A 21,884-nucleotide genomic window follows, 5' to 3' on the forward strand; every position below is an offset into this window, starting at 1 on the left:
CGCGGCCCGGCCCGGGGCCCGCCGCGGCCCCCGAGCTGGCGGGAGGAGAGCGGACCGGGCTGTGCCAGGGCTCGGGAAGGGCCGTGGAAGAGGAGGCGGAGCCGCGGGGCTCTGCCCGCTGGGAGCCCAGCGCCGGGAGCGCCCCGCGGGGCACGGGGAGCCCTCGGGCGCCCGTCAGTGCCGAGCCCGCGGGGATGGAGCTGGATGAGACCCCCGAGCCCCGCGGCCGCCCCGACGCGGCCGAGTGGGCCGAGGATGCGCAGGACGAGCCTTCGGAGATCCAGGGGCTGCTGGCCCAGCTGGAGACCCTCGACCCCAACCTGAGCGACCGCCCGCCCGCCCCGGAGCGGGGCCCGCCATCCCCCTCGGGCGCCGGTGCCCGGCGGTGCCCGGGCAGGTGCCGGCCCTGCCCGCTACACGTGGCCACGGGCCGGGGCCTGGCGACGCGTCCCTGCTGCCCCCAGCACCCGGCCTGTGCCCGGCCCTGCCACGGGCTGCTCTTCGCCGAGGCCGACCGGGAGGACTTGCTAAGCCTCCTGTGCTACGAGGGGGGGCTGCCCGAGGCCGGTGCCGAGACCCCCTTGGCCCGCTCCGATGTTCTGGCTGGGACCAACCTGGAGATGCTGCAGGCCCGGGAGGAACCGGAGACTGTGGAGAAGCCTGAAGGGCCAGGAAGGCCAGAGAGCTCAGAGGAAGAACCTTCCGGCAGCTGGTGCTATGGAGAAGGGCTTTGCGAAGTTGATTCCACCTCTGAGGGCATTCGGGAAGGTTCCCCAGAGCCAGCGTGGGCGGCCCTGCCTCCCACTCCAGCCCCCGAGGCAGAGCAGCCACCACCTCCAGGCGCTGTGACTGTGAGTGCTCCGGGCTGCGGTGGGGCTGCAGGAGCCAGGACTTGCTCCTTGGCTCTGCTCCCTCCTGGGGTCTGGGCTGGGGACAGGGGGGAGCCAGGGACTTCTTTCCTCGGGTCTTACAGGGCCTTGTGCTGCAAGTGTGCCCAGACAAGACCCTCGGTACCGGCTGTGGCTCCTACTGCCCTGAAGGCGGGGGGATACTTGCATGGCTGCCTGATTCGTGTGTGCCCCAGGGCAGAGGCTGGTGGGTCTGAACAGCCCCTCTGGCCCCTGGATCCTGTGCCATCCTCCCCTCCAGCCCCAGGACCCTGTGCTGTCTCCTCCTCAGCCCCAGGACCCTGTTCCCCCCTGCCCAACCCTGGGACCCATTTCCCCAAGCCTCAGGGAGTCTGTGCCATCACTGTGCCACTCCTTCAGGGCCAGGCAGGCTGAATCCCTGGGATGCCAACCACAGCCTCACCTGCTCTCTTGTTGCTTTGCAGAACAGGGAACCCCCATCATCCTGCCCGGCCTTCAAAGAGGGTGAGTTGCTTCTGTGCTCAAGCAGCGGGAGCATCCAGGAGTCCTGACCCACATGCTCTGACCCTGAACGGGGGTGGGCTGAGTGTCCCAGCTGGAGAGGGAGTGCCTGTCTGTGCCCATCCAGGGTGGGAATGTCACTCCAGATGGCTTTTTTGATGCTTTGCTGGGGAAGCTGAGGTGCTTCGGGGATCAGGATTGGGGGGATGCTCAGGAAGGGAGAAGGGGATGCCACATGTGTCTGAGGGAAGGGGGAAGCAGCCTTGGTCCCTGGTGATGCCAGGAGCCCATGTCCCAAGCACTGAGCTGCTCTGCAGTGTGTGGGACTGCAGCTAATGGGCAGTAATAGTTGGTATGCCCAGTTTCAGAGGGAGGGGAGCAGCCCCTGCTCAGTCCCTCCCAATGCCTCAGTTCCAGGCCCCTGTGACCCGGAGGATCTGCTGGACGGTGTCATTTTTGGGGCAAAGTACCTGGGCTCCACACAGCTGGTCTCGGAGAGGAACCCCCCGACCAGCGTCCGCATGGCGCAGGCCCAGGAGGCCGTGGACAGGATCAAGGTGCAGGAGGGGTGGGGGGCACAGCTGCCCCCAGCCCGGCCCCCCGTGGCCATGGGGCAGCACTCAGGACCTGCCCAGGGATACCTGGCTGTGGGGCCGGGACCCAGCAGGGCCCTGTGACCTCTCCATCGTCTCACAGGCACCCGAGGGGGAGTCCCAGCCCATGACAGAGGTGGATCTGTTCATCTCCACGCAGAGGATCAAGGTGCTCACTGCGGACACGCAGGTGAGCGGGACTGGCAGCACCCACGTGCCTCTGGGGCTGCTGGAACCTTCCTGTTGGCCTCGGCACCTCAGCTGTGTTCCCACACTGGAGGGGTTGTGCCCAGGGATGGCCTGCAGTCGAGGACACGCATCTGGGAGGGGGCACGTCATTCCACAGCCATCCTTTGTTGTGTCCTTGGCTCTCTGCATGGCTGCACGAGGCTTCCCGTGCGAGCTGCGCCCTGGGATGCTGCTGGGATCCCAGAACAAGCTCCAGGGAACCCAGGCCTGACATCTCGGAAGCTCTTTGCCTCAGGACTAGTTTCTGCATTATAGTAAGAGGGAAGGGCTGTCCCTGTCCCCTGGCAGCATCCAGGGACATGGATGAGTCCTTGATGAAGGAGCTGTTTGTACCCAATGGCACAGACGTGGTTTCTGCCCAGCATGTGCCAGGCGCTTGTGCCACATCCCAACCGGGTGGCTGAACCCTTCCTGCTCGCTGTGCTGGTGGGGGTAGGGTTGCCTGCAGGGCTGAACATCCCTGCCTGTGTCGCCCTTGCCAGGAGGCCATGATGGATCACTCCCTGCAGACCATCTCCTACATCGCCGACATCGGCTCCCTCGTGGTGCTCATGGCGCGCCGGAAGCTGCCCCGGCGCTCGGAGGTGGCGGAGGAGAAGCGGCTCTACAAGATGATCTGCCACGTCTTCCACTCAGCTGACGTGAGGCCACACACGGGTCCCTGGGGAGGGCAGGGTGGCCGTGGGGTCCTGGGCCCATCACACTGTAACAACTTGGGGTCCGTGCTGGGGGTGGCAGCAGAGACCCCTCCCTCCCCACAGAGAGAGGGCAGGAGCCCAGGCTGAGCATTTCTTTGGCACAGAGGGGCCCAGTGGGCAAAGAGGGGAGGATTGGCACTGTAGAGGGGCCCGTTCAGGTGGGGAAGGAGCTCCCAGGGCGCTATTGTCTGCAGCTCTGAGCCATGGGCAGGAACAATCCCTGTGGTTCCCCAGGCCCAGGTCATCGCCCAGGCCATCGGGCAGGCGTTCGGTGTGGCCTACCAGCGTTTCCTGGAGGCCAACAGCATCGACCCCAGCGAGCTGAGCCCGCGCCAGTACAGCCGTGCCCTCGAGGACCAGGAGCAGTACAACGCGGAGCTGACCCACTTCTCCCGGCAGGAAAACTGCAAGGATGTAAGAGCTGCTCGGGGGAGGGAGGGCGTGGGGAACCTGCTGGCACCTCTGTGCCGTCCTCTCCATGGCTCCCTGAACAGCTGAGGTGCTCCCTACAAACCAGACCCCATCCCAGCTGGCTGTGAGCACAGGACACCTGTGCTGGGCTGGGGCACGTGCCCCTGGCTCTGGTGACCATAACCCACCCATTGTGCTCCCAGGTCTGCATCCGGAAGCAGAAGGGGGAGATCCTGGGCATCGCCATCGTGGAGTCAGGCTGGGGCTCCATCCTGCCCACCGTGGTCGTCGCCAACCTGATGCACGGGGGCCCCGCGGAGCGCTCGGGGGAGCTGAGCATTGGGGACCGCCTCATGTCCGTCAACGGGACCAGCCTGGTGGGGCTGCCCCTGGGCACCTGCCAGAGCATCATCCGGGTGAGCTGGGACAGGGCCACCTCCTCCTTCCTGCCATGGGGAGCGGCCGGAATGCTGGGATCCCCCAGTGCCCCACGCTGTGGGGCAGGAGTGCCCGGGGGCTGCTCCTGTCCTGGGGGCTCTGACAGTCCCTGCTCTCAGTGCTTGGGAGGAGGGGGTGTGGCAAGGCAGGGACAGACCTGGGGACTGTACTTGCTGGGTGGGGCCCTGCCCAAGGAGGAGGGTGGGAGAGGAGGCAGGCACCTGTCTTGGAGGAAACCTGTTGTACCATCTAGCTCTCAGGCAGGAAGGAGCTGAGAGCAAGGACAGCGTGGCCTTGAGGGCAGAGTGCGAAGTCTTGGGCTGGGTTTTATAAATTCTTGCCCTTGGATTTGAGCATGGCAATATCCCTGTGTGTACCTCAGTTTCTCCACTGAAAACAGGTTGCTTATCCTCAACACTCCCATGAGCAGCTTGGTTGTGTCGCCCCTCTACCAGAGCTGAATAGCTCTCCAAAATCTGACCAAGCCTCATGCCACCCTCCAGGAGCTGAAGCACCAGACCGAGGTGACACTGAACATCGTGCACTGTCCCCCTGTCACCACGGCCGTCATCCGACGCCCCGACTCCAAGTACCAGCTGGGCTTCTGTGTTGAGAATGGCGTGGTGAGTGCCTGTGGGAGGGGGTCTGCCCGAGGGACAGGCAGAGCTGGGGGTGCCCACAAAACAGTGTCCAGCTCCTGCATTCCCTGTGCCTGCCCGGGCCGAGGGGTCACAGTGCTCTGCTGTGCAGAGCAAAAGGCTCCTCAGCTCTCCTGCAGCACCAGTGGTTGTATCCCTCTCTCTGGTGCTCCTTAGCTGTTTGCTTTCTGGGTGGTGGCTTCTTGGCTTTCTGGGAGTGACCCCAGTGACATTTGTTGTCCTCAGGACTCTGGCCACTCCCTGCTCTGGGGTCTGCTGTGGCTGTGTTGTGAAGTCAGTGGGGCATTCCCAGGCCCAGTGGGAGCTGAGGGGGTGGGTGGGCAGTGGAGGGGGTGGCACAGCTGCCTCGCACGCTGACCGATGCTCCCAAAGGGATTGGAGATGTGGGTCTCTCCTGCTGCCCCAGGGAGAAGCTCAGGCTCTGCAGCCCAGGCTTGCTGGGAGCAGGAGGGTTCGGTGAGTGGGAGCAGCTGCACAGTCAACTAGGGTAAACAATCCTGGGGGCAGCCCTTGCCCCAGCACACTGCTCTGGTGGCAACAATGCAGGGCAGTGGCTGCCCTCACTGTGTGCCCGTGGGCTGGAGGAGACAGCACCCACATCCAGAGTGCTGGCTGGGAGCCTGCAGGGCTGTGAGGGTGTGGGGCAGTGTTGGTTCGGGCTGTGGGCACAGCCCTGATCTCACCAGCGCTCCCCACTCCCAGATCTGCAGCCTGATGCGCGGGGGCATCGCGGAGCGCGGCGGCATCCGCGTGGGGCACCGCATCATCGAGATCAACGGGCAGAGCGTGGTGGCAACGCCCCACGAGAAGATCATCCAGATCCTCACCGAGGCAGTCAGCGAGGTGAGCAGGGACCCCTCAGAGCAGCTGGGCTCAGAGCTGGGTACCAGCACCCTCCAGCCCGGGCTGGGCCTCTGATCCGTGCCTCTGTGCCCAGGTCCACATCAAGACCATGCCAGCCTCCACGTACCGCCTGCTGACAGGGCAGGAGCAGCCCGTGTTCCTCTGAGCCACTGGCCGTGCCTTGGACAGGCAGGAGCAAACCTGAAGTGGCAGGTCTGGCTCTGCTTTCTGCCCCAGCCCTGCGTCAGAGCCCTCAACAGGACCTGATCCTGCACCTCTTTGGTTTTACTCAGGACACAGTGGGAGACTCCAGGGGCTGATACCCAGCTTGAGCAGTGTGTGCCACAGTTTGGGCACCCACTCCCACCCTCCACTCACCCTCCTGCCTCACAGTGCCTGCACAGTGCCCACACAGTGCCCACACAGTGCCTGTCCTGCTGCTGCTGGTGGGAGGAGAGGGGACCCCACGTGAAAGGTCCCTCCCATCCAGTCACTGCAGATTGTGCTTTTATGCTCACCAACGGTGCCTTTCCCCAGGTGAGGATGGTGCTGGAAGCACAGCTCAGCTCTAGAGCAGTGCTGACCCCGCACCCCTCTGTGTGGGTGCACCACTGGCTCTCCTGAGGGACACCCAGCAGCTCCCAGACTCAGCCTTAAGGGCAGCAGCACTCTTGGCACCTGCCCCTCCCCTCTGGCTTGGCCAGGGGCCTGCTGGGGTGCAAACAACCCCCCATTGGACCCGTTGCACCAAGCTGGGAACCTACCTCAGCTTCTCCCTGGTGCTGCCTTGAAACTGCTCTGCACACACAGCCTGGCCCAGGGCTGCAGCCCTTGGTGCAGCAAAAGGGAACAGGGCACTGCCCTGCCCCTCACTCTGGGATATTGGGGCCCCAGGGACCCCACTGGGGATGTGCCTTTTAGGGGCTCTCTGGGCCCCTGAAGCCAGGGCAGCGCTGACCTGGCTGTGCCTGGGTGCTTGGCTGATGTAAAAATAAAAGTTTTGGGAAATGTGGGAAGCTCCATTGGCAGAGCCCCATGTGGGCTGCAGTGGAAGGCTCAGCTCTGGGTGGCACACCATGGCAGTGCCAGGCCCTGATTCCCACTCTGGTGGCTCAGGCAGGGCAGCCAGCAGCAGAGGTGGCTGGGTCTCATCAAGGCCACCCTGCTGCAGTGTCCCCTGCATGCTGCCACCCAGCACACACAGACAGGCCCGTCCTGATCCAAACATCCCTTTTATTTCAGTAGCAGCGGCCGTGGCCAAAAGGGAAGGAGGCACTTTGTGGTTGGGCCCAGCCCCATCTGGCACTACCTGGACTGTCACCTGGACCCAGTGGCGCAGGGCTGGCCCATGGGGACGGGCCAGCAGTGCCACTACACATCTGTGGCTGGCCCCCACTCGTAGCCTTCATCCTCATCCGAGTCATCCCTGGCCCGTGTGAACCTCTTCCTCACTGCCTCATGCTCGTACTCCCTGGGGGGCAGAAGCAGTAGTGGTGGTGGTGGCTCTGGCACCCAGTTGGGCCCAGGCTGGGTGACAGGGACAGTGCCCTGCTCAGGCCCTCCCCAGCCCTGGGCTGGCTGCCACCCCCCTCCCTGCAGTCCCAGGGCACAGGGTACCTGATGCTGTCGTAGTGCCGGCCCTGCTGCGGCTGCCTGGGCACCTGGGGAAGAGCAGAGCAGTGAGGGGTCAAGGACAGGGCAGGGGGTTTGCATGGGGTGTTTGCCCCTGGGGACCCAGAGCTGAGCATGAATGCACAGCCAGATCCTACACCCCAAAGACAAGCATTGTGGCCACCCCCTTCTGCCCCCTCAGCCCCTTGTACCAGTCTGGGGGGACCCACCTTGTCACTCCGGCCATGTCTTGGGGACAGCTGTGCTGGCTCAGAGGAGCTCAGGCCATGGCCTGGGGACAGCTGTGCTGGCTCAGAGGAGCTCAGGCCATGGCCTGGGGACAGCTGTGCTGGCTCAGAGGACCTGGCCAGCCCAGGCTGGTCGAAGGCATCCTCTGCCTCGCCGTCAGTGTAGGCACCTGATTCGCCATCCGTGTCCTCGTAGTCGCTGTTGGCGTGGCTGTCACAGGTCAGGTAGCCTGAGGCCACCGTGCTCGGTGGGTTCAGCAGGTCCAGACTGTCCTCAGATGCCATATCTGCCTGCGGGGTGGGGATAACAGAGACCTGGAACCCCAGCTGTGGGGGGACGGCTGTGCAGCCCCAGCCAACCGAGCCTCGCTGCAGGGATCCCGTGCCCTGTACCTGCTCTGCTGTCATCCAGACGGGCTGGCTTTGCTGCGTCCTGATGATGTCCTGGATCTGCTGGAACCAGGCATTGCCACTGCCGCTGAGGTGGACGGTGGCTGTGAAGAGGTGGCTGCAGTACTTCTTCATCTTGTTGGCCTGGGCATAGAGGCGCCGGGAGCTCTTCCTGGAGTCGGGTGCCAGCCACTGCCGCATGGCCTTGACGCCGGGCCGGCTCTCGGGCTCGCAGAACACCACCACGGGGTAGTACTGCACGTAGTTGAGGCGCTCCACGGCCGAGGGGGTGATGTCCAGCAGGGCGTGCTTGCCCTGGGGCAGGGCACGGCTGTCAGCCCCACTGGGGACAGGGACAGAGGCCATGGGCTCCCCCAGGCCTCACCTGGCTTCAAGGACACGGGAAAGGTCTCACCTTCTCTGCGATCTGCCGCACCGTGTCCAGCTTGATGACCTTGGACGATGCCCCATCTCGGGGCACGCTCTCTGCGGGACACAAAGACAGGGCATGAGAGGGGCTGGGGGAGATGTGGCACATCCAGCAGCCCCAGGCTGGGCCTGGCCCTGCCCGGCACCGGGGCTGTGTCCCTCAGGGAGGGGCATGTCTGGAGCCGGGCTGGGATGGTGATGCACAGGACAGGGAGGGTGAATGAGCCCAGGAAGGTGTTGGAGTGTCACAGAGAGGGGACAATGGGCAGGGTCAGGACAGAGTCAGAGGTGAAGAGCTCCCACAGGTCCTGGATGCTGCAAGTCTGACTGCTGGATACGATTTCCCACGGGGGGCACTTACGGGCGATTTCAAACAGCTCGGGCAGCTCCCTGCTCAGCTTCTGCACGGCGATGTCTGCGATGGGGCCCAGGATCACCACCGGCCGCTTGAAGCTGGCTGTGGGAAGACAGAGGGGTTCAGGGGGGCTGGGGGTGAGGACAGAGCTCCCAGCACGTGGACATCCAGCCCCACTCCCCATAGTGCCCACGGGCCTGGGATTCGCCCCACTCCTCCCAGAGCAGAGCCCATCAGCACCCAGAGAAGGGCAGCCCTGGGGCCGATGTCGCCTGGTGGGTCGGGGCAATGGGGACACAGCCCTGGTGCCCACCTTCCTTCAGGACCACCCTCTCGTATGGTGGGTAGCGACCCTGCTTTGTGAGGGCAGACAGGTCCTCCCGGCTCTTCCGCAGCATCTTCTTGGCTCCCCGCAGGCCCCGCAGCTTCCAAAACTCGGCCCGTGCCCCGGAGGGGTTGGCACCAGATGTGGCTTTCAGCACCGACTCCAGGCTGGCAATCTGCTCGGCCCTGGGAGAGGAGAGGGCTCGTGACCTGCAGCCTCTGGGTTAACCCCCACTTGTCTCTCTGGGCTCTGAGGAGTGGGGCAGGACAAGCCAACATCAGTGCTCAGTGACGTGGCTGGGTGAGTGTCCTCCCTTTGGGGCCTTGGACAACCCAAGCATCAGCTGCCCCATCACCCCTGAGAAGGGATTTCACCGGCTCATCCTTCCCACTGCTGTTCCAGCAGCCCTTGCCTCTAACTGACCCCCCATCCACATCCCCGGCTCACTGGGGAACCTTCCCCAGCTCTGCTCACCTCAGGGCCATTCCTGGCTCCGTCCCTACCTGCTCTGGTTGGGGATGATGCCCTTGTCCTGCTCCTGCAGGTCCCTGCCCACGCGCACAGCCAGCCAGTTGCCCAGCCTGCCCCGGTACATGGTGTCCAGCACGTGGAACACGTCCCCCCGCACGAAGCTGAGCCCCGACGGCGCGTCCTTCTCAAAGTCAAAGTGTGTCCGGATGTAGAACGAGTCGCCCACGTTGGACGAGACCATCTTCCTGTAAACTGGAGCCCGGGGTGAGAGGGGCCATCAGGGCAAGACATGGCTGAGGAGGAGGGTGCTGGAGAGGAAGGTGCTGGAGGGATTTTGGAAGGAGTGAGGCTGCCTGGGAGCCTCCACAGTAGCCCTGCGGCTAAAGAGGGTGTTGGGGACGCATTTTCCTCCCATGGCTTTCTCAAGCAAGCTGGAGACAACAGGACCTGACCCCCCAGCACACACTGCCCTCTCCAGGCTGAGCCATGGTGCCAGAAAGTCCCCACGCTTCAGGATGCCAGGGCACAAATGGGGCCGGGATGGTCTGGTCCTCTCCCATCAGCATTTTGGAAGAGGATGAGGGGTTGTGGGCAAGGAGGACTGCCCTGCAGGGGAAGGAAGGACTATGGCAAGTCCAGCAGGTCTGATGCTTGCCCAGAAGAGATAGGATGGAGAGGCACAAGTCCAGGTTGAGCCTGGTCACCACTCACTGTCCGGCTTGCTCTGGGTCCACAGCGTGACCTCCTTGCCCACGGGCAGGGCCATGAGGTGCTCCACGGCCTCCTCACGGGTCAGGTGCTGGAAACTGGTGTCATTCACCTGCCACAGAAAAGCACCTGGACACAGCCCTGCCAGCAGGATGGAGGGAATGGGCACCAGCAGGGCTTCCATGGACAGGCACCCAAGTGCCTGCCACAACCCCCAGTGGGCCTCTGAGGCTTCAGAAAGAGTGCTTGGACCCCGCTGGATGCCAGCATGGTGCTGGAGACAGCACTGACCCTGCAGACAGTGCCCACAGAGCCAGCCCAGCAGGTAAAAGTTATGGGTGCCAGCACTGACTGAAAACGATGCCCAGCAGGAGGAATCCCAAACCCGGGGAGGTACCACGCCCAGCAGGTGTGATCACACCCAAATGCGGCAGCATTCGGAGCCCTTCCCAGCCCCTGGTACCTGCAGGATCTGGTCCCCCTCGCAGATGCCCTGGCTGTGGGCCGGGCTCCCCTCCTGCACGCTGGACACGAAGATGCCCACGTCGTTGCCGCCCGCCAGACGCAGCCCCGCGCTCTTGGCCTTCACGAACCGCACGACCCTGGAGCCGGCGCCGTACCTGCCGTGGGGAGGGAGTCAGCCCGGGGGTGACACGTGGGGACAGGGCAAAGGGACACAGATCCTGTAACCCCAACCCCGTGCCGGAGCAGATCTCTGTGTCCCCCAGCCATTCCCTGCCGCCTCTCACAGTTACCCGTCCTTGGGGGCAGCTCGGGGAGCAGGGCGAGGTCTGTGGCCATCCCCCTTCACAGCTTCCAGCGGCTCTGCAGGAAGGGGAGCTGGTGAGGAGCAGCAGTGGCTGTGCCGAGGCACAGGGAGCCCTGGCATGACTGTGCCGGGGGTTTGGGCAGCAGAGATGCACAGGAGCCCAGAGCCCCCAGTGCCCAGTGCTGAGCCCACTCACCCAGTCCCTGAGCAGCAGCCGTGGTCACCTCGGCTACAGTCTCCTTGTTCGATCGTCTCCTCTCCCTGGGACAAGGTCAGGCAGGATTTAGGCAGGGCACAGACAGGCAGTGCCAACGGGGCAGCAGAGCAAGCTGGGGATGGCAGTCCCACCTCCAGGGACAGTGGCTTGGGAGTAGAGAACCAGCCCCCCCAGACAGGTGGAGAGAACACAGGAGATCTGCCAGGGGACAGAGCAGCTCGTGGGGACAGCGTGGGGCTTACGGGGGTGAATTCATCCTGGCAGCAGCTGGAGATCGTGGGGAAGCATCAGGGGATGGCGGATGGGACAGCTCAGAGTCGATGTCGGAGATATCTGCAGCAACAGCAGGCAAGATGTACCCGTGACTGTCCAGTGCCTGTGCTGTGTGTTTGGCCCCCAGCCCCGTGACCGTGTCCCCTCACCATCCATCCGGGAGCTGTCACTGTCGCTGTCCACGTCAGGGATGTTCACCAGGAACTGCCGGTGGTCCCGGAGGATGAGCAGGGTCAGGATCCCCTCTGTCCGCTCGATGAGCTGCTGGGTTTCAGCCAAGGACATGTCCTGGCTGGCCACTCCATTGATCTGGAGGGGCAGAGTGGGAGGCCTCAGGGCACCTGCTCTTGGGAAAGCCACCCCCAGGAAAGCCCCACTGGAAAGGGGTGCTTTGACTGCCGTGCCCCCAGTTCCCTCCCAGTCCCTCCAGCCCAGCCCCAGCTTCCAAAGCTTCTCCTGTCCTGGACTGTGTCCCTGTTCCTGGCTGCCTCCCAGTATAACCTCATCCTACACAGAGGAAACAAATTAGCCATGCTAATTAACACCCACCTCCACCTGCCCCGGGGCCCTGCCTGGCGGCAGGAGATGCACAAACCCCTCAGACACCTGAGGCTGTTTTACTTTGCCCTTGGACTGCACTGTCCTTCCACGTGCTGGCCTAGAGCCAGGGAATCAGGCCCCAATTGGACCCTGGGGCTGGGATCTCCCTGAGTTGCAGCAGCTTCTCCCAGCAGTTCGTAGGATGTTATCCTTTCCATTTGCCCCAGAGTCACTCTGGCACTAGTTCCCAGTAGCCACAGGTCTGCCTGGCCTGGGTGTGCAAACCAAGGGTCTCCCTCCCTCTAATTCCTCCTCCCCAAATACTTCCAGCATCGTTTGACCTGGCAAACACCTGAGCTCCTCGGGGACTGTCACCTGGCAGGGACACACCCTCTCCATGGGGGACCACCCACCACAGGGAGAGCAGGGTGGACACAACCCCGCTGTGCCAGCATGACAAGCCACCAGCAGCACAGGGACTGGTCCCCAAGAGCCCCTGCGGGGTCCTGGGACAGCCAGGGGGACAGGGCAGGGAGTGGACACCAGCAGAGCTGCTTCCAGCACGCCCGTGGTTGGGCCCTGCAGTGACACGAGGGATGAACCCCCAAAGAGGGGCAGATGAGACCCCCAGTGAGCGCTGTGCACCCTGGGGATCCCTGTACCTTCAGGATGAGATCTCCCTCCTGTAAGGAGTTCCCCTTGGCCGCCAGTCCGCTCTCCACGATGTGCTTGATGAAGAGCTGACTCCCCAGCTTCAGGCCATACTCTGCAGCAGAGAGAGCTGTGATGGTGGCAGAGCCAGGCAGATACAGGACTCCCTCGAGGACCCCCTCACCACCATCCCTACAAGCCCTGGCTCCCCCTGGGACAGTAGCAAGCCCCAAAGCTGAGCTCTGCAGCCCCAGGCTGAGGGCAGGAGGTTTGGTGCACCCAGCACAGCACGCAGCGTCCCCTCGCTGCAGCCAGACCCTGGCACCCACCCTGCCATTGCCTCCTCCCCGGGGAAAAGCACAGCCAAAAATCAGTGACAAACCCCAGGGGCAGCAGGAGCAGGAGGGGCCTCACCTTCGCTCTGCTTCTGCTTCACCAGGACTGACGTGATGGGCTTGGCGGGCACGTCCTGGCGCGGCAGCCGCTTGAAGCCTGACACCAGGGCCAGCCCGTTGGTGTCCCCTTCCTGGCCAAGGGCAGTGCTGGGGTGGTGCCGGCTGCGGCCCCTCCGATCTGAGCCACTGCCCGGGCTCTGCCTCCAGTGGCCGCTGTCCTGGCTTCGCCTCCGGCTCCGGGGCACCGGCTTGTGGTGGCGACGGTCATCGCGGTGGTGGCCAGAGCTCCTCTCACTGGACGAGTCCCCATCGTAGCCCTGGCTGTGGTCCAGGTCGTCCCGGGAGCGCCGCAGGGCCGGATCCCCCCTGTGCAGCCCGTTATCTTCATCCGAGTCGTAGTGCCGGGGCACGGCGGGGGACCCGGGGCTGCTCTTGCTCACGGGCAGGTGAACCTTCCTTGGTCTTTTCAGTGTCTGCAGGTACAAAGTGAGAAGGAGATGGTGGGTGCAGCCACCCGTGCCAGATGCGCCTGGGGTGGGACAGGGCGCTGGGGTGGGGACAGGCACGGTGCAGCCCCCACACATCAGTGGCCCCTGTCCCGCCATGTGACACACTCACAATGTTGGCAACCTTGCCACAGGTTTTGAGTGTCTGGATGGCGAAGGAGGACGGGACATTCTCCATGGAAAGGCCGTTCACCATCACGATGTGATCCTTCCTCCTGGGAAGGAAACAAACACAGCTGTGGCTCTGCCCTGGGCACAGCCCCCGGCCTGGGGAGCTGGCGGGGTGGCGAGGGTACCCCAAGGGGACCCCATCCCAGCCAGGCAGGGTGACAGCAGTGCTGGCCCTGCTCCAGCAGGAGGGATTCTCTGTCCTTCCCAGCCTCACTGGCAGCGAGCACCCCCTGACACCCACGTCCCCCTGTACTCACTGCAGGCGGCCCATCGCTGGTCCCCCGGACACCACGTCCGAGACGAACACTGCCGTGTCCCCGGTTGTCCTGTTGGGACGGTCCCGGCCTCCAGAGACGGCGAAGCCAAAGCCCCGCTGAGGGTCCTGGCAGGGGTGGACGGACGGGGGTCAGGCAGAGCTGACCCCACAGCCCCTGTCCCCTCCCCTGGCTGCCCCAGGCCATGCTCACCTTGCTCAGCGTCACCGTGTGCTGCTCCCAGATCACCATCTCCTCCATGGTGGGCACCCACCAGCTGGGGAGGGGGACAGTGGCAGCCGCCTGGCCGGGGGGCTCGGACCGGCTGCGCCTCCTCTTTGCAGCTCCCGGCCCCTTCCTCACTCCTGGATTGGGCTGCAACAGAGAGCAGCAGCAACGCTGAGCTGTAGGTATGGGGGACAGCCAGGGTGGAGGGGACAGAGCCCTGTGGTGCCCAGGCACCCACCAGGGCACCGGGACTGGTAATTGAGCCACACCCTGGGCCATGTGTTCCCCACGTGACAACTGGCTCTGGAACCCCGAGCTGTCTCTGTGCAGCATGAAGTGAACCCCCCAGGGATCCATCTCCACCCCCTTGGACACATGCCCATGGAAGGGGAGGTTTCACGCAGGGCAAGGTCAGGACCCATCTACACGGCTGGGACTTTCTGTCCATGCCATCCTTGTGGTCTTGCTCCCCACCCTCGCCCTGGATCCTGCAGACCCCAGGGTGCTGCTCTGGATGGTATTTCAGTGCCTGCCTGCCCGCTCTGGCCTCCATCAGCTCTGCCAGTTGCTTTGGCAGCACCCTTTGGTTTTCCCCAAATCCAACATTTTCCAGCTGAGATAGACAAGCCTGACTGACAGGGTGACATCCCCTCCAAGCTGAAACTCCTGGAATGGGCCTGGGGACCCTCTCTACCAGCTCCTGGCTCCCTGAAGGGGACATCAGCATGAACCCAGACAGATGCAGGATCCCACGTGAGTGGGGGAGACAGCAGGGCCAGAGCGTCCTGCCAATCCCCATGGGGTGGGACAGGGAGAGGCCAGTTTGATCAGGGACTCACAGAAGCATCAAGGCTGGAAGAGACCCTCAAGATCATCGAGTCCAACCATCAACCCAGCACCATCATAATCACCCCTAAGTCCCCAAGTACCCCGGGTGACACCGCCAGCGATGCCCACTGTGGGGAAAACAACGACTTGGGGGGTCATTTATCAGAAAGTGACACACCCTGCCCACCCCAGCCATGCCCCCCCTTCACCTACATTCCATTTCCCACCCCCCTATCCCGCTGATGGGGGTCCCCAAGTGCCACATTGTGGTGTCTCTTGAACACTTCCAGGGATGGTGACTCCCACATCTCCCTAGGCAACTTATTCCAAGGCCTGACCACTCCTCCAGTGAAAAAAAAAATTTCTAGTATCTCATTTGAACCTGCCCTGGTGCAACTTCAGGAATTTTCCTCTGGTCCTGTCACTTGAGACGCGGCAGAAGAGGCCGATCCCCACCTCACTGTACCCTCCTTTCAGAGAGTCCTAGAGAGCAGTGAGGTTCCCTCACTCATCTTCTCTAGAGTCTCATCCTCTCCAGACTGAACATCCCCAGTCCCCATGGCACACATTTGGCTCTGGGGTGGCTGTGCCAGGGGTCCTGCTGGCTCCCAGTGTGGCTCAGCCATCCTCGACCCCCAAGTTGGTACCACAGGCAGTTGGAAAACTCCACAGCTCCTTTGGGGATAGGCCGTGGGACAGCTTGGGTGGGACCAGGAGGCACCAGATATGCCCTGTGGGCAATGCCAGAGGTGATGCCAAGCGCTGTGGTTCAGCCCCAGCACGAGGACTTCCCATGGCAGCCCCCAGCTGGAGCGATGCTGAGGCAGCCTCTGAGCCCCTAAAACAAGCCCCAGTTCAGCCCCTGAAACCAGCCCCAGCTCCCTGCAGCCTCAGGGAGGGCTGGGGGGAGCCGGTGTAATCATTCACCCGGGCAGGGCGGGTGTGGAGGGCAGAGTCCAGGCTTCCCCTCTGCGTCAGAGCTGCCAAAATCAGCCCCAGAGCCTCCCTGGCGCACGCCAGGGCTCAGCACGATGGGGGGCACACCTGGTGGGTGGCTGGGCAGTGTTGGCACCCACAGTCCTGTACCTGGGAATTCTGGTGTCCAACAGGAGCCCCCAGCGTGGCAGTGGGGTGGCTTCAGCCCTGTCACCAGAGCTGGCTGGTCCGTGTTCACAGGCTGCCAGGGCACCCACAGGTGACATGGTGTGAGACAAAGGTCCAAGAGACCCCAGCCTGGGGCAGCCAGAGCATCCCCCTCCACAGGGTGATGATATCTGCTGTGCCAGAGCCACCCCTGCTGCCACCCAGCACAGTCTCACATTGTCCCCAACCGGCTCCCACCACTGTCCTGTCACCAGGGCACCACAAACTGGCCACACACCCCAGTCCCACTGCTGCCCGTGGCTCTCCGTGGGCAGTGGCTGGGGCAGCGTGGGGATGGCAGGTGCTCCCATATCACCACCAGCTGGCACTGGCAGCGCCCACAGTGTCACCAAACCCCAGTCCTGTCCCCCGTCCTCCCCCCCCCCGGGCCTGGCGCAGGGCCTGTCCCAGCCAAAGGCCGAGGCTGGCAGCAGGAGGAGCCGGCTCAGCCGGTTTCCGACAGAAACCAGCCCGCACTTGGAATGGCCCCGCCGGGAGGGGCAGTATCTGGGCAGAGCTGACCACGGCCCGGCCCCGCGCCGGGCACCGACAGCATCGAGAGCCCCACGCACCCCGCTCTGCCCCAAACATGCACCGTGGCAGCGTCTTCCAGGGATTTTAAAACCAAAGGAAGCTGAGCTGTGCCAGGGTAGCTCGTTCCACTGCCAGGTACCCAGCTCAGGGCTGTGCCTGGCCCCGGGTGACACCGCCAGCAACGCCCACCGTGGGGACAACAACGACTTGGGGGGTCATTTATCAGAAAGTGACACACCCTGCCCACCCCAGCCGTGCCCCCTCCACCCATATTCCGTTTCCCACCCCCCTCCCCCATCCTGCTGATGGGGGTCCTCAAGCTGGGACCCCAAAGCCTTCCCGAGATCAGTGGGGTCCCTGCTCTAAGGCAGTGCTGCAGCACCGGGGTCCCAGATGCCCCCAGAAGTTCCTCTGTCCCGACCCCACCCAGACCGACCCTCTGCTCTGGGAAAAGGTCTCTGGGAAAGCTAACCCGGACCGACTGTAAACCAGTAGGAAGAGGCACGTCCTCCAGCCCCGGGGCGTGGAGCTGTGATCCCCCGGGGTATCTCCCTGTCACGGGGCAGAGTTCCACGAGGGTCACCAGGTCCTGGAGCCAGCCAGGGAGGGACAAAGAGTGGCCGGTTGCCCAGGTGAAAGCACGGCTGGGTCCCTTTCCCAGCCGGGAAGCACGGCCGGCAGATCCCGGGGGACAGAGTTAGGAACTCACCGAGCCTTCGATCCGACCAGGAAGGAGCTGGGCTCCCGGGCTGGTGGCAGAGGTGTCACTCCAGGGTGCCTTGCGTAACCCTTTGTGGCCCAGGCGCTGCCTGCAGGAGCGAAGGAGAACGAAGGGGGTCCTCGGGCAGCTTCCCGGGCACAGCAGGACTCCCGGAGGGCTGCCCCTGGTGCCCTCCATTGTGCTGGTGGCTCAGGCACCTACACTTACCCCCCTCCCTGCCCAGCACAGGGACAGGCTCACGGGATGCTGGCGGTGGCTGTGCCTGGGGTCGGGGGTCCTCCCCGCCCATCCTGGCCCTTTCCAGGGACGCGGTGGGACTCTGCGCCCTCCCGGACCCCCAAACCCTCCCAGCGTCACCCAGTGCCCCAAGCAGGGACAGGGACAGGGACAGGGGCCAGCCCGGGGCTCCCTGTCCTGGAGGATGTGAGATAAAAGGTGCTCCTGCTGATGGATGCTCTCCCCTCTCCTCCCCTTCCCCTTCCTTGCCCCCACCTGGGGACCAGCCCCCCGTCATCCCTCGTCCCGCGGGGTCGCTTTCCTGCGGTGACAGCGGTCAGGTCCACGCCGCGGCTCTTCAGGGGCCGGTACCGCTCCCAGCCCAGCGCCGAGGCGGCCAGGGGAGACCAGTTCCTGCGGAACCGCCCGGCCCGTAGCCGCCACGGCGGACCCGGGGCCATGCCTTCCCCTCCGCTCCCGCCGCGGCACCGGGGGGAGCCCGGAGCCGCTCCCGCCGCTCCCCGGGACCAGCCGCGGCCGGGAGCCCCTGGGGCGGGGGCCGGCGCCGCCGAGCAGCCTCATTAGCGCCGGTGGCTCCAGCGCTGCCCTCGGGCCGGGTCTGCCCCCGCCGGGACACGCGTGGCCCCGGGGCCGGGAGAACCGGCGGGGCCGGCCCGGGCTGACCCGCGCCCCGGGGCTGGCCGGGGCCCGGGCCGTGCGGCGCCACTAGATGGTGCCGAGGGGCCGGGAGGAGCCGGACCCAGCCCAGGCTGCGGAGCGGCGGCCCCGGGGGAGGGAGCGTGTCTGGGGATCGGGACAAGGCAGGGCCGGAACAGCCCCAGAGGATCGCGCGGCTCTCGCCAAGGGGAGGCCGGGGAGGCGGTGTCTGGCAACGGGAGAGCCCCGAGAGGGAGCCGGTGCCGCGGGGACAGAGAGGGGGAACCGGGACGGCGGTGGGACCGGGAGCCCGGGCTCTGCAGGTGGCCACGCCCCCTTCCGAGCCACGCCCCCTGCCGTGGCGACAGAGAGGAACCGCCCCTCGGCACCGAAGCTCCGCCCCCTCAGTGCCATAGCCCCGCCTTCGCTGCCATGGCGACCGGTGAGACCCGCCGCCCCGCCCCCGCTGCCATGGCGATCTCGAGCCCCTCCCTCGTTACCATGGCGATCTCGAGCCCCTCCCTCGCTACCATGGCGATCTCGAGCCCCTCCCTCGTTACCATGGTGATCCCGAGCCCCTCCCTCGTTACCATGGTGATCTCGGGCCCCTCCCTCGTTACTATGGCGATCTCGGGCCCCTCCCCCGCTGCCATGGTGACCGCAGGCCCCGCCCCCGGTCCTGTGGTGCCCCCCCACCCCGCCCGCCGGAGGGGCCGCGGCCGCTCCCGCCGCTCCCTCCCGGTGCGGCGGCCCCGGCCCCCTCCGCTCCCCCGGCCGGGCCCCTCAGCCCGCCGGTGGCAGCGACAGCCCGCCGCCGCATCGCGATTAAGGCCGGCGGAAGGGCCCGCGGTGCTTCCGGCGCTGGCGGGGCGTGTCCGGCCGCGGCGCCTCCCGCGCTCCATGGTCCGCGCCGCTCCCAGGGTCCCTCGCGCCGCGGCCGGTACCCGGGAGGAGCGCGGAGGCGGGCGCGGGCCTGTCCGGGGCCTGTCTTGGCCCGGGCCTGGGCCTGCCCGCCGCCGCCATGGAGCTGGAGCTGCCCGAGGAGGTGGAGGGCTCGGCCGCGGCGGGTGCCGGTGCCATCACCCCGGAGGCCGGCGTGGGGGGACCGGACGCGTCAGGAGGTAACGCGCTGCGAGCACCGGGGGCCTCCCCCGCCTATCCCCCCCTTCCCCCAGCCGGGCCCCTGCGTGTCCCTGCTATGTCCCCCGGCGTCCCGCAGTGGTTCAGCCCAGCCGTACCCCCGGCCGGGCGCCCCCGCGGGGCTCCCGGAGTGGTTCGGTCCAGTCCCCCCTTGCCCAGAGTGCGCCCCCCCCGGTACCGCGTGGTTCCGTCCAACCGCCGCTCCCCCCCCTCTCCCCCCCCCCGGAGCGGGGATGGTTCCGCCCGGGGCTCCCGAGGGGACGGGGGAGGTCGGGGGGGTCCGGGAGGGGCTCCCCGTGTCCCTGCCCGGCTGTCCTGGACCAGCGAGGGGAGGTCGTGGTGGGGTCCGGGAGAGGCTCCCCGTGTCCCTGCCCTACTGTCTGGGAGCACCGTGCGGGGCACAGGCCGCCCTGCTCCGGGACTGCTCCCGGTACCGCTCCGGGGGGGGCTGTGGCTCGGCCATGCTGCCCTTCCCTGCTCGGGGCTGGGCCTCGGGCGCTCGCAGGCCCTCGGGTTGCTGTGGGGGCCCGAGCAGCGGGGGTGGCGGGAGGGGGGTCCCATTTGTCAGTGGCCAGAGTGGGCTTGACCGTGGCAGCGGCGTTGGCAGGAGGTTGGGGGTTCTCGGGCGGCAGGATGGATCCGCGGGGCTGTGCCTGTGCACCTGCCCCCGCCTCTGCTGCTGCCTAAATTATTTCTAGTTCATTAAGAGCCTCGGGATCGCTGGCTGAGCCGAGCGCGTGATGTCCCCGCCGCTGCCGGGCTGACACGGAGCTCCGGGCACCTGCCGAGCCCGGGGGATGCTCACGGCGTTTGGCTGTGGGGTGACAGCGATCTCTGCGTCGTCAGGCCTTTAAATGAGCATCATTAGATCTTCTCAAAACAGCCTAATTACAGGGGAGGCCGTGCTCGTTCGGCAGACGCCATCCGCCGCACCGGGGTGGGGGGGCGTGTGTGACGTGTGATTTTTGGGTAAGGTGCCGAGGTTTAGGGGGAGGGAAGCTGTTCCCGACCGTCCCAGCGGTTCCTCACGCTGTGAGGAGATGAGGGGCTGGTGGTGTGCAGCCAGCCCTCCCGAGGCTGCTCGCTGTGCTCCCACTCACCCCCTCCTCTCTTTGGGAGCATTATCCCAGCACAGTGAGGGTTGGCCGGTGATGCCAAGGGAAACCCTTGCTGATCAGGGTCACAGAACGGTTTGGGCCAGAAGGGACCTTAAAGACCATCTTGTTCCACCCCCCCTGCCAGGGACACCAACGAACAGTTAAAACGCTGTCCTTCTGATCTCTCTGTCACCTTTCTGTTTCTAGGGAGGGTAGAGAGTCGTAGCTCAGGACTAGACAAGGTGTCTGTGGAGACTTGCTCAGCAGGGGTTTAAGCAAGGAGTGTGTGTTTTCCTCCTTCCCTGAGCAAGTAAATCTGAATTTATGAACCTTGGGCTGTCTTACCTTACAGTGATAGTAAAAAAGATGAAACGGAGCCAGTAATCTCACCGAAGCTTTGATTTCTGGAGTCAGGTTGCTTTTACTCCTCACTTGGGTAGCGTCCAAATTGTGTCACTTGGCCTCAGCCGCACTTGCAGCTGGAGCTCCCGGGGGGCTGGGGACAACCTGCACGGCAGGCAGCGAGTGTTTGCTGGGGGAGGGCGAAACACACAGGGGTGGAGGTGGCCTTGGCAGGGTGTGCAGAGGCACAGCTGCACCTGCACAGGAGGGCTGTGCTGTGGGTCTGGGGCTATCCCTGCACTCCGTGGTCTGAACTGGGTGACAAACCCGATTCAGCACGTGCAGCACTGGTGCCTTGGCTGTTGTTTGGAGCAGCGGTGGAGGTGCTGAAGTGCTCATGACACACCTGTACAGGTGCTTGCTGCTGCTCACCTTGTGCTCACCGCTCTGCCTGTGCTGTTGATGGAAGATCACCAGCGCAGCTGAAACCTGCTCCTGCCTGGAGAGGAGGTGGTGTGTGCTGTGCTCTGAGTGGAGTGAGGGGTTAATGCAGAGAGAAGGGTGCTGTGTGCTGTGCTCTGACTGAACAACCTGGCAGGGTTAATCCAGGCTGTGGGTCAGGTCAGCAAAGACCTCCCCCAAGCACTCAGTAAATATCGAAGGGAGCCAGTTAGTCTGGTACAGGAGCAAAACGGGATGGAGGAGAGGGGCTGAATCAGGGAAACCTTGGCAGTAGGATGACTAAAGGCACAGAGAGTGTTCTGAAGGGAACTTTTGGAAATCTCATGCTTTGAGGGACCAAAGCTCACTTAGTGCCAGCAGCTGTGCTCATGCGTGAACACAGAGGCCCAATTCGTCACTTTCTGAGACCTCAGCTTTGAGGTTTTAAAGAGTTTTGTGACCAATTGTGTTTGAAAAGCGCATTTCACATAACCAAGTGGGTGCCATTTCTGCTGCACCTTCTCCCTGAATGTGCACCCTCATGCCCTGGGAGGTGGCTGCAGGGGGTGTGAGGGGCTGTTCCTGGGTTCTGGTGAGCTGTTGGCAGGAGCAGAGGCACAGTGTGTTGTGAGGGGGGTTTTGTTCAGGCTGAGGTACCCCAGCCACAGGAACAGTTGGCTGAGGAGATGGCACATCACCATCCCCTCTACCTGGGCACGGCTGGAGGCAGAGGATCTGGAAACCTCCTTTTCTCCAAGGTGGGTGGTTTCTCCAAGTTATGGGAGAGCTGTTATTGCAAAACTGACAGCAGAGCTGGTCTCCTCCATCTCCTTGTTAAAGTGGGAATTCTCAGGCTGATGGGAAGGTAAAGCTGACGTTGGATTTATTTCCATTACTCAGGTCTCTTATTATTCAGGTTACTCTCTGCCCATCACTTATGGGCCAGAGCTGGGGCAGAACCCT

General features: G+C 64.5%; 3 protein-coding genes across 11 annotated transcripts in view; 2 read left to right on the forward strand and 1 right to left on the reverse strand.

Annotated features, from left to right (window-relative positions):
- The first annotated feature begins 79 nt into the window (after positions 1–79).
- APBA3 (amyloid beta precursor protein binding family A member 3) lies at positions 80–14,029 on the forward strand. 2 transcript variants are annotated; one of them, XR_003573943.1, is made up of 12 exons: positions 102–851; positions 1,334–1,373; positions 1,782–1,927; positions 2,067–2,153; positions 2,695–2,853; positions 3,145–3,324; positions 3,525–3,737; positions 4,263–4,382; positions 5,121–5,261; positions 5,356–5,600; positions 11,286–11,289; positions 14,018–14,029. XR_003573943.1 is itself a non-coding variant. In XM_027908028.1 (10 exons), exons 1-10 carry the CDS (start codon positions 195–197, stop codon positions 5,425–5,427), a joined length of 1,815 nt encoding a protein of 604 aa, XP_027763829.1. In that variant the 5' UTR covers positions 80–194; the 3' UTR covers positions 5,428–6,271. The 2 variants fall into 2 exon arrangements, 1 of the variants encoding a protein (XP_027763829.1); XM_027908028.1 differs by lacking the exons at positions 11,286–11,289; positions 14,018–14,029 and having other exon boundaries at positions 80–851; positions 5,356–6,271.
- TJP3 (tight junction protein 3) lies at positions 6,475–18,040 on the reverse strand. The gene is made up of 21 exons (XM_027908030.1): positions 17,521–18,040; positions 17,017–17,116; positions 13,788–13,949; positions 13,578–13,702; positions 13,262–13,364; positions 12,663–13,116; positions 12,260–12,363; positions 11,207–11,366; positions 11,027–11,117; positions 10,764–10,828; positions 10,554–10,623; positions 10,262–10,418; positions 9,802–9,910; positions 9,123–9,342; positions 8,608–8,804; positions 8,301–8,396; positions 7,926–7,996; positions 7,514–7,825; positions 7,103–7,411; positions 6,879–6,922; positions 6,475–6,732 (listed from the first exon to the last, which is right to left on the reverse strand). The coding sequence occupies exons 1-21, from the start codon at positions 17,703–17,705 to the stop codon at positions 6,633–6,635; spliced, it is 3,234 nt and encodes a 1,077-aa protein (XP_027763831.1). The 5' UTR covers positions 17,706–18,040; the 3' UTR covers positions 6,475–6,632.
- A 788-nt stretch (positions 18,041–18,828) lies between these two features.
- Positions 18,829–21,884, forward strand: part of PIP5K1C (phosphatidylinositol-4-phosphate 5-kinase type 1 gamma) — a 48,502-nt gene continuing 45,446 nt past the window's right edge. For 4 of the 8 annotated variants that reach the window (XM_027908050.1, XM_027908048.1, XM_027908051.1 and 1 more), the window contains exon 1: positions 18,830–19,022. In XM_027908050.1, coding sequence (XP_027763851.1) covers positions 18,923–19,022 — 100 coding nt within the window. In that variant the 5' untranslated portion in view covers positions 18,830–18,922. Of the gene's footprint in view, positions 19,023–21,884 lie in introns of all 8 variants that reach the window. The other 4 variants (XM_027908047.1, XM_027908049.1, XM_027908044.1 and 1 more) reach the window with 2 other exon arrangements.

The sequence above is a fragment of the Empidonax traillii genome, unplaced genomic scaffold (genome assembly GCF_003031625.1).
Source record: "Empidonax traillii isolate 1590-97213 ecotype Southwest subspecies unplaced genomic scaffold, ASM303162v1 scaffold1602:size438507, whole genome shotgun sequence".
Taxonomy (NCBI): Eukaryota; Metazoa; Chordata; class Aves; order Passeriformes; family Tyrannidae; genus Empidonax; species Empidonax traillii.

Coding starts and splice junctions, on each gene's coding strand:
- APBA3 (XM_027908028.1), top strand. CDS start 195: ATGGAGCTGGATGAGACCCCCGAGCCCCGCGGCCGCCCCGACGCGGCC. Junction 852..1,333: donor CACCTCCAGGCGCTGTGACT/GTGAGTGCTCCG, acceptor GTTGCTTTGCAG/AACAGGGAACCCCCATCATC. Junction 2,854..3,144: donor ACGTCTTCCACTCAGCTGAC/GTGAGGCCACAC, acceptor GTGGTTCCCCAG/GCCCAGGTCATCGCCCAGGC.
- TJP3 (XM_027908030.1), bottom strand. CDS start 17,705: ATGGCCCCGGGTCCGCCGTGGCGGCTACGGGCCGGGCGGTTCCGCAGG. Junction 13,365..13,577: donor CCAGCGATGGGCCGCCTGCA/GTGAGTACAGGG, acceptor TTTCCTTCCCAG/GAGGAAGGATCACATCGTGA. Junction 8,397..8,607: donor GAGGGTGGTCCTGAAGGAAG/GTGGGCACCAGG, acceptor GTCTTCCCACAG/CCAGCTTCAAGCGGCCGGTG.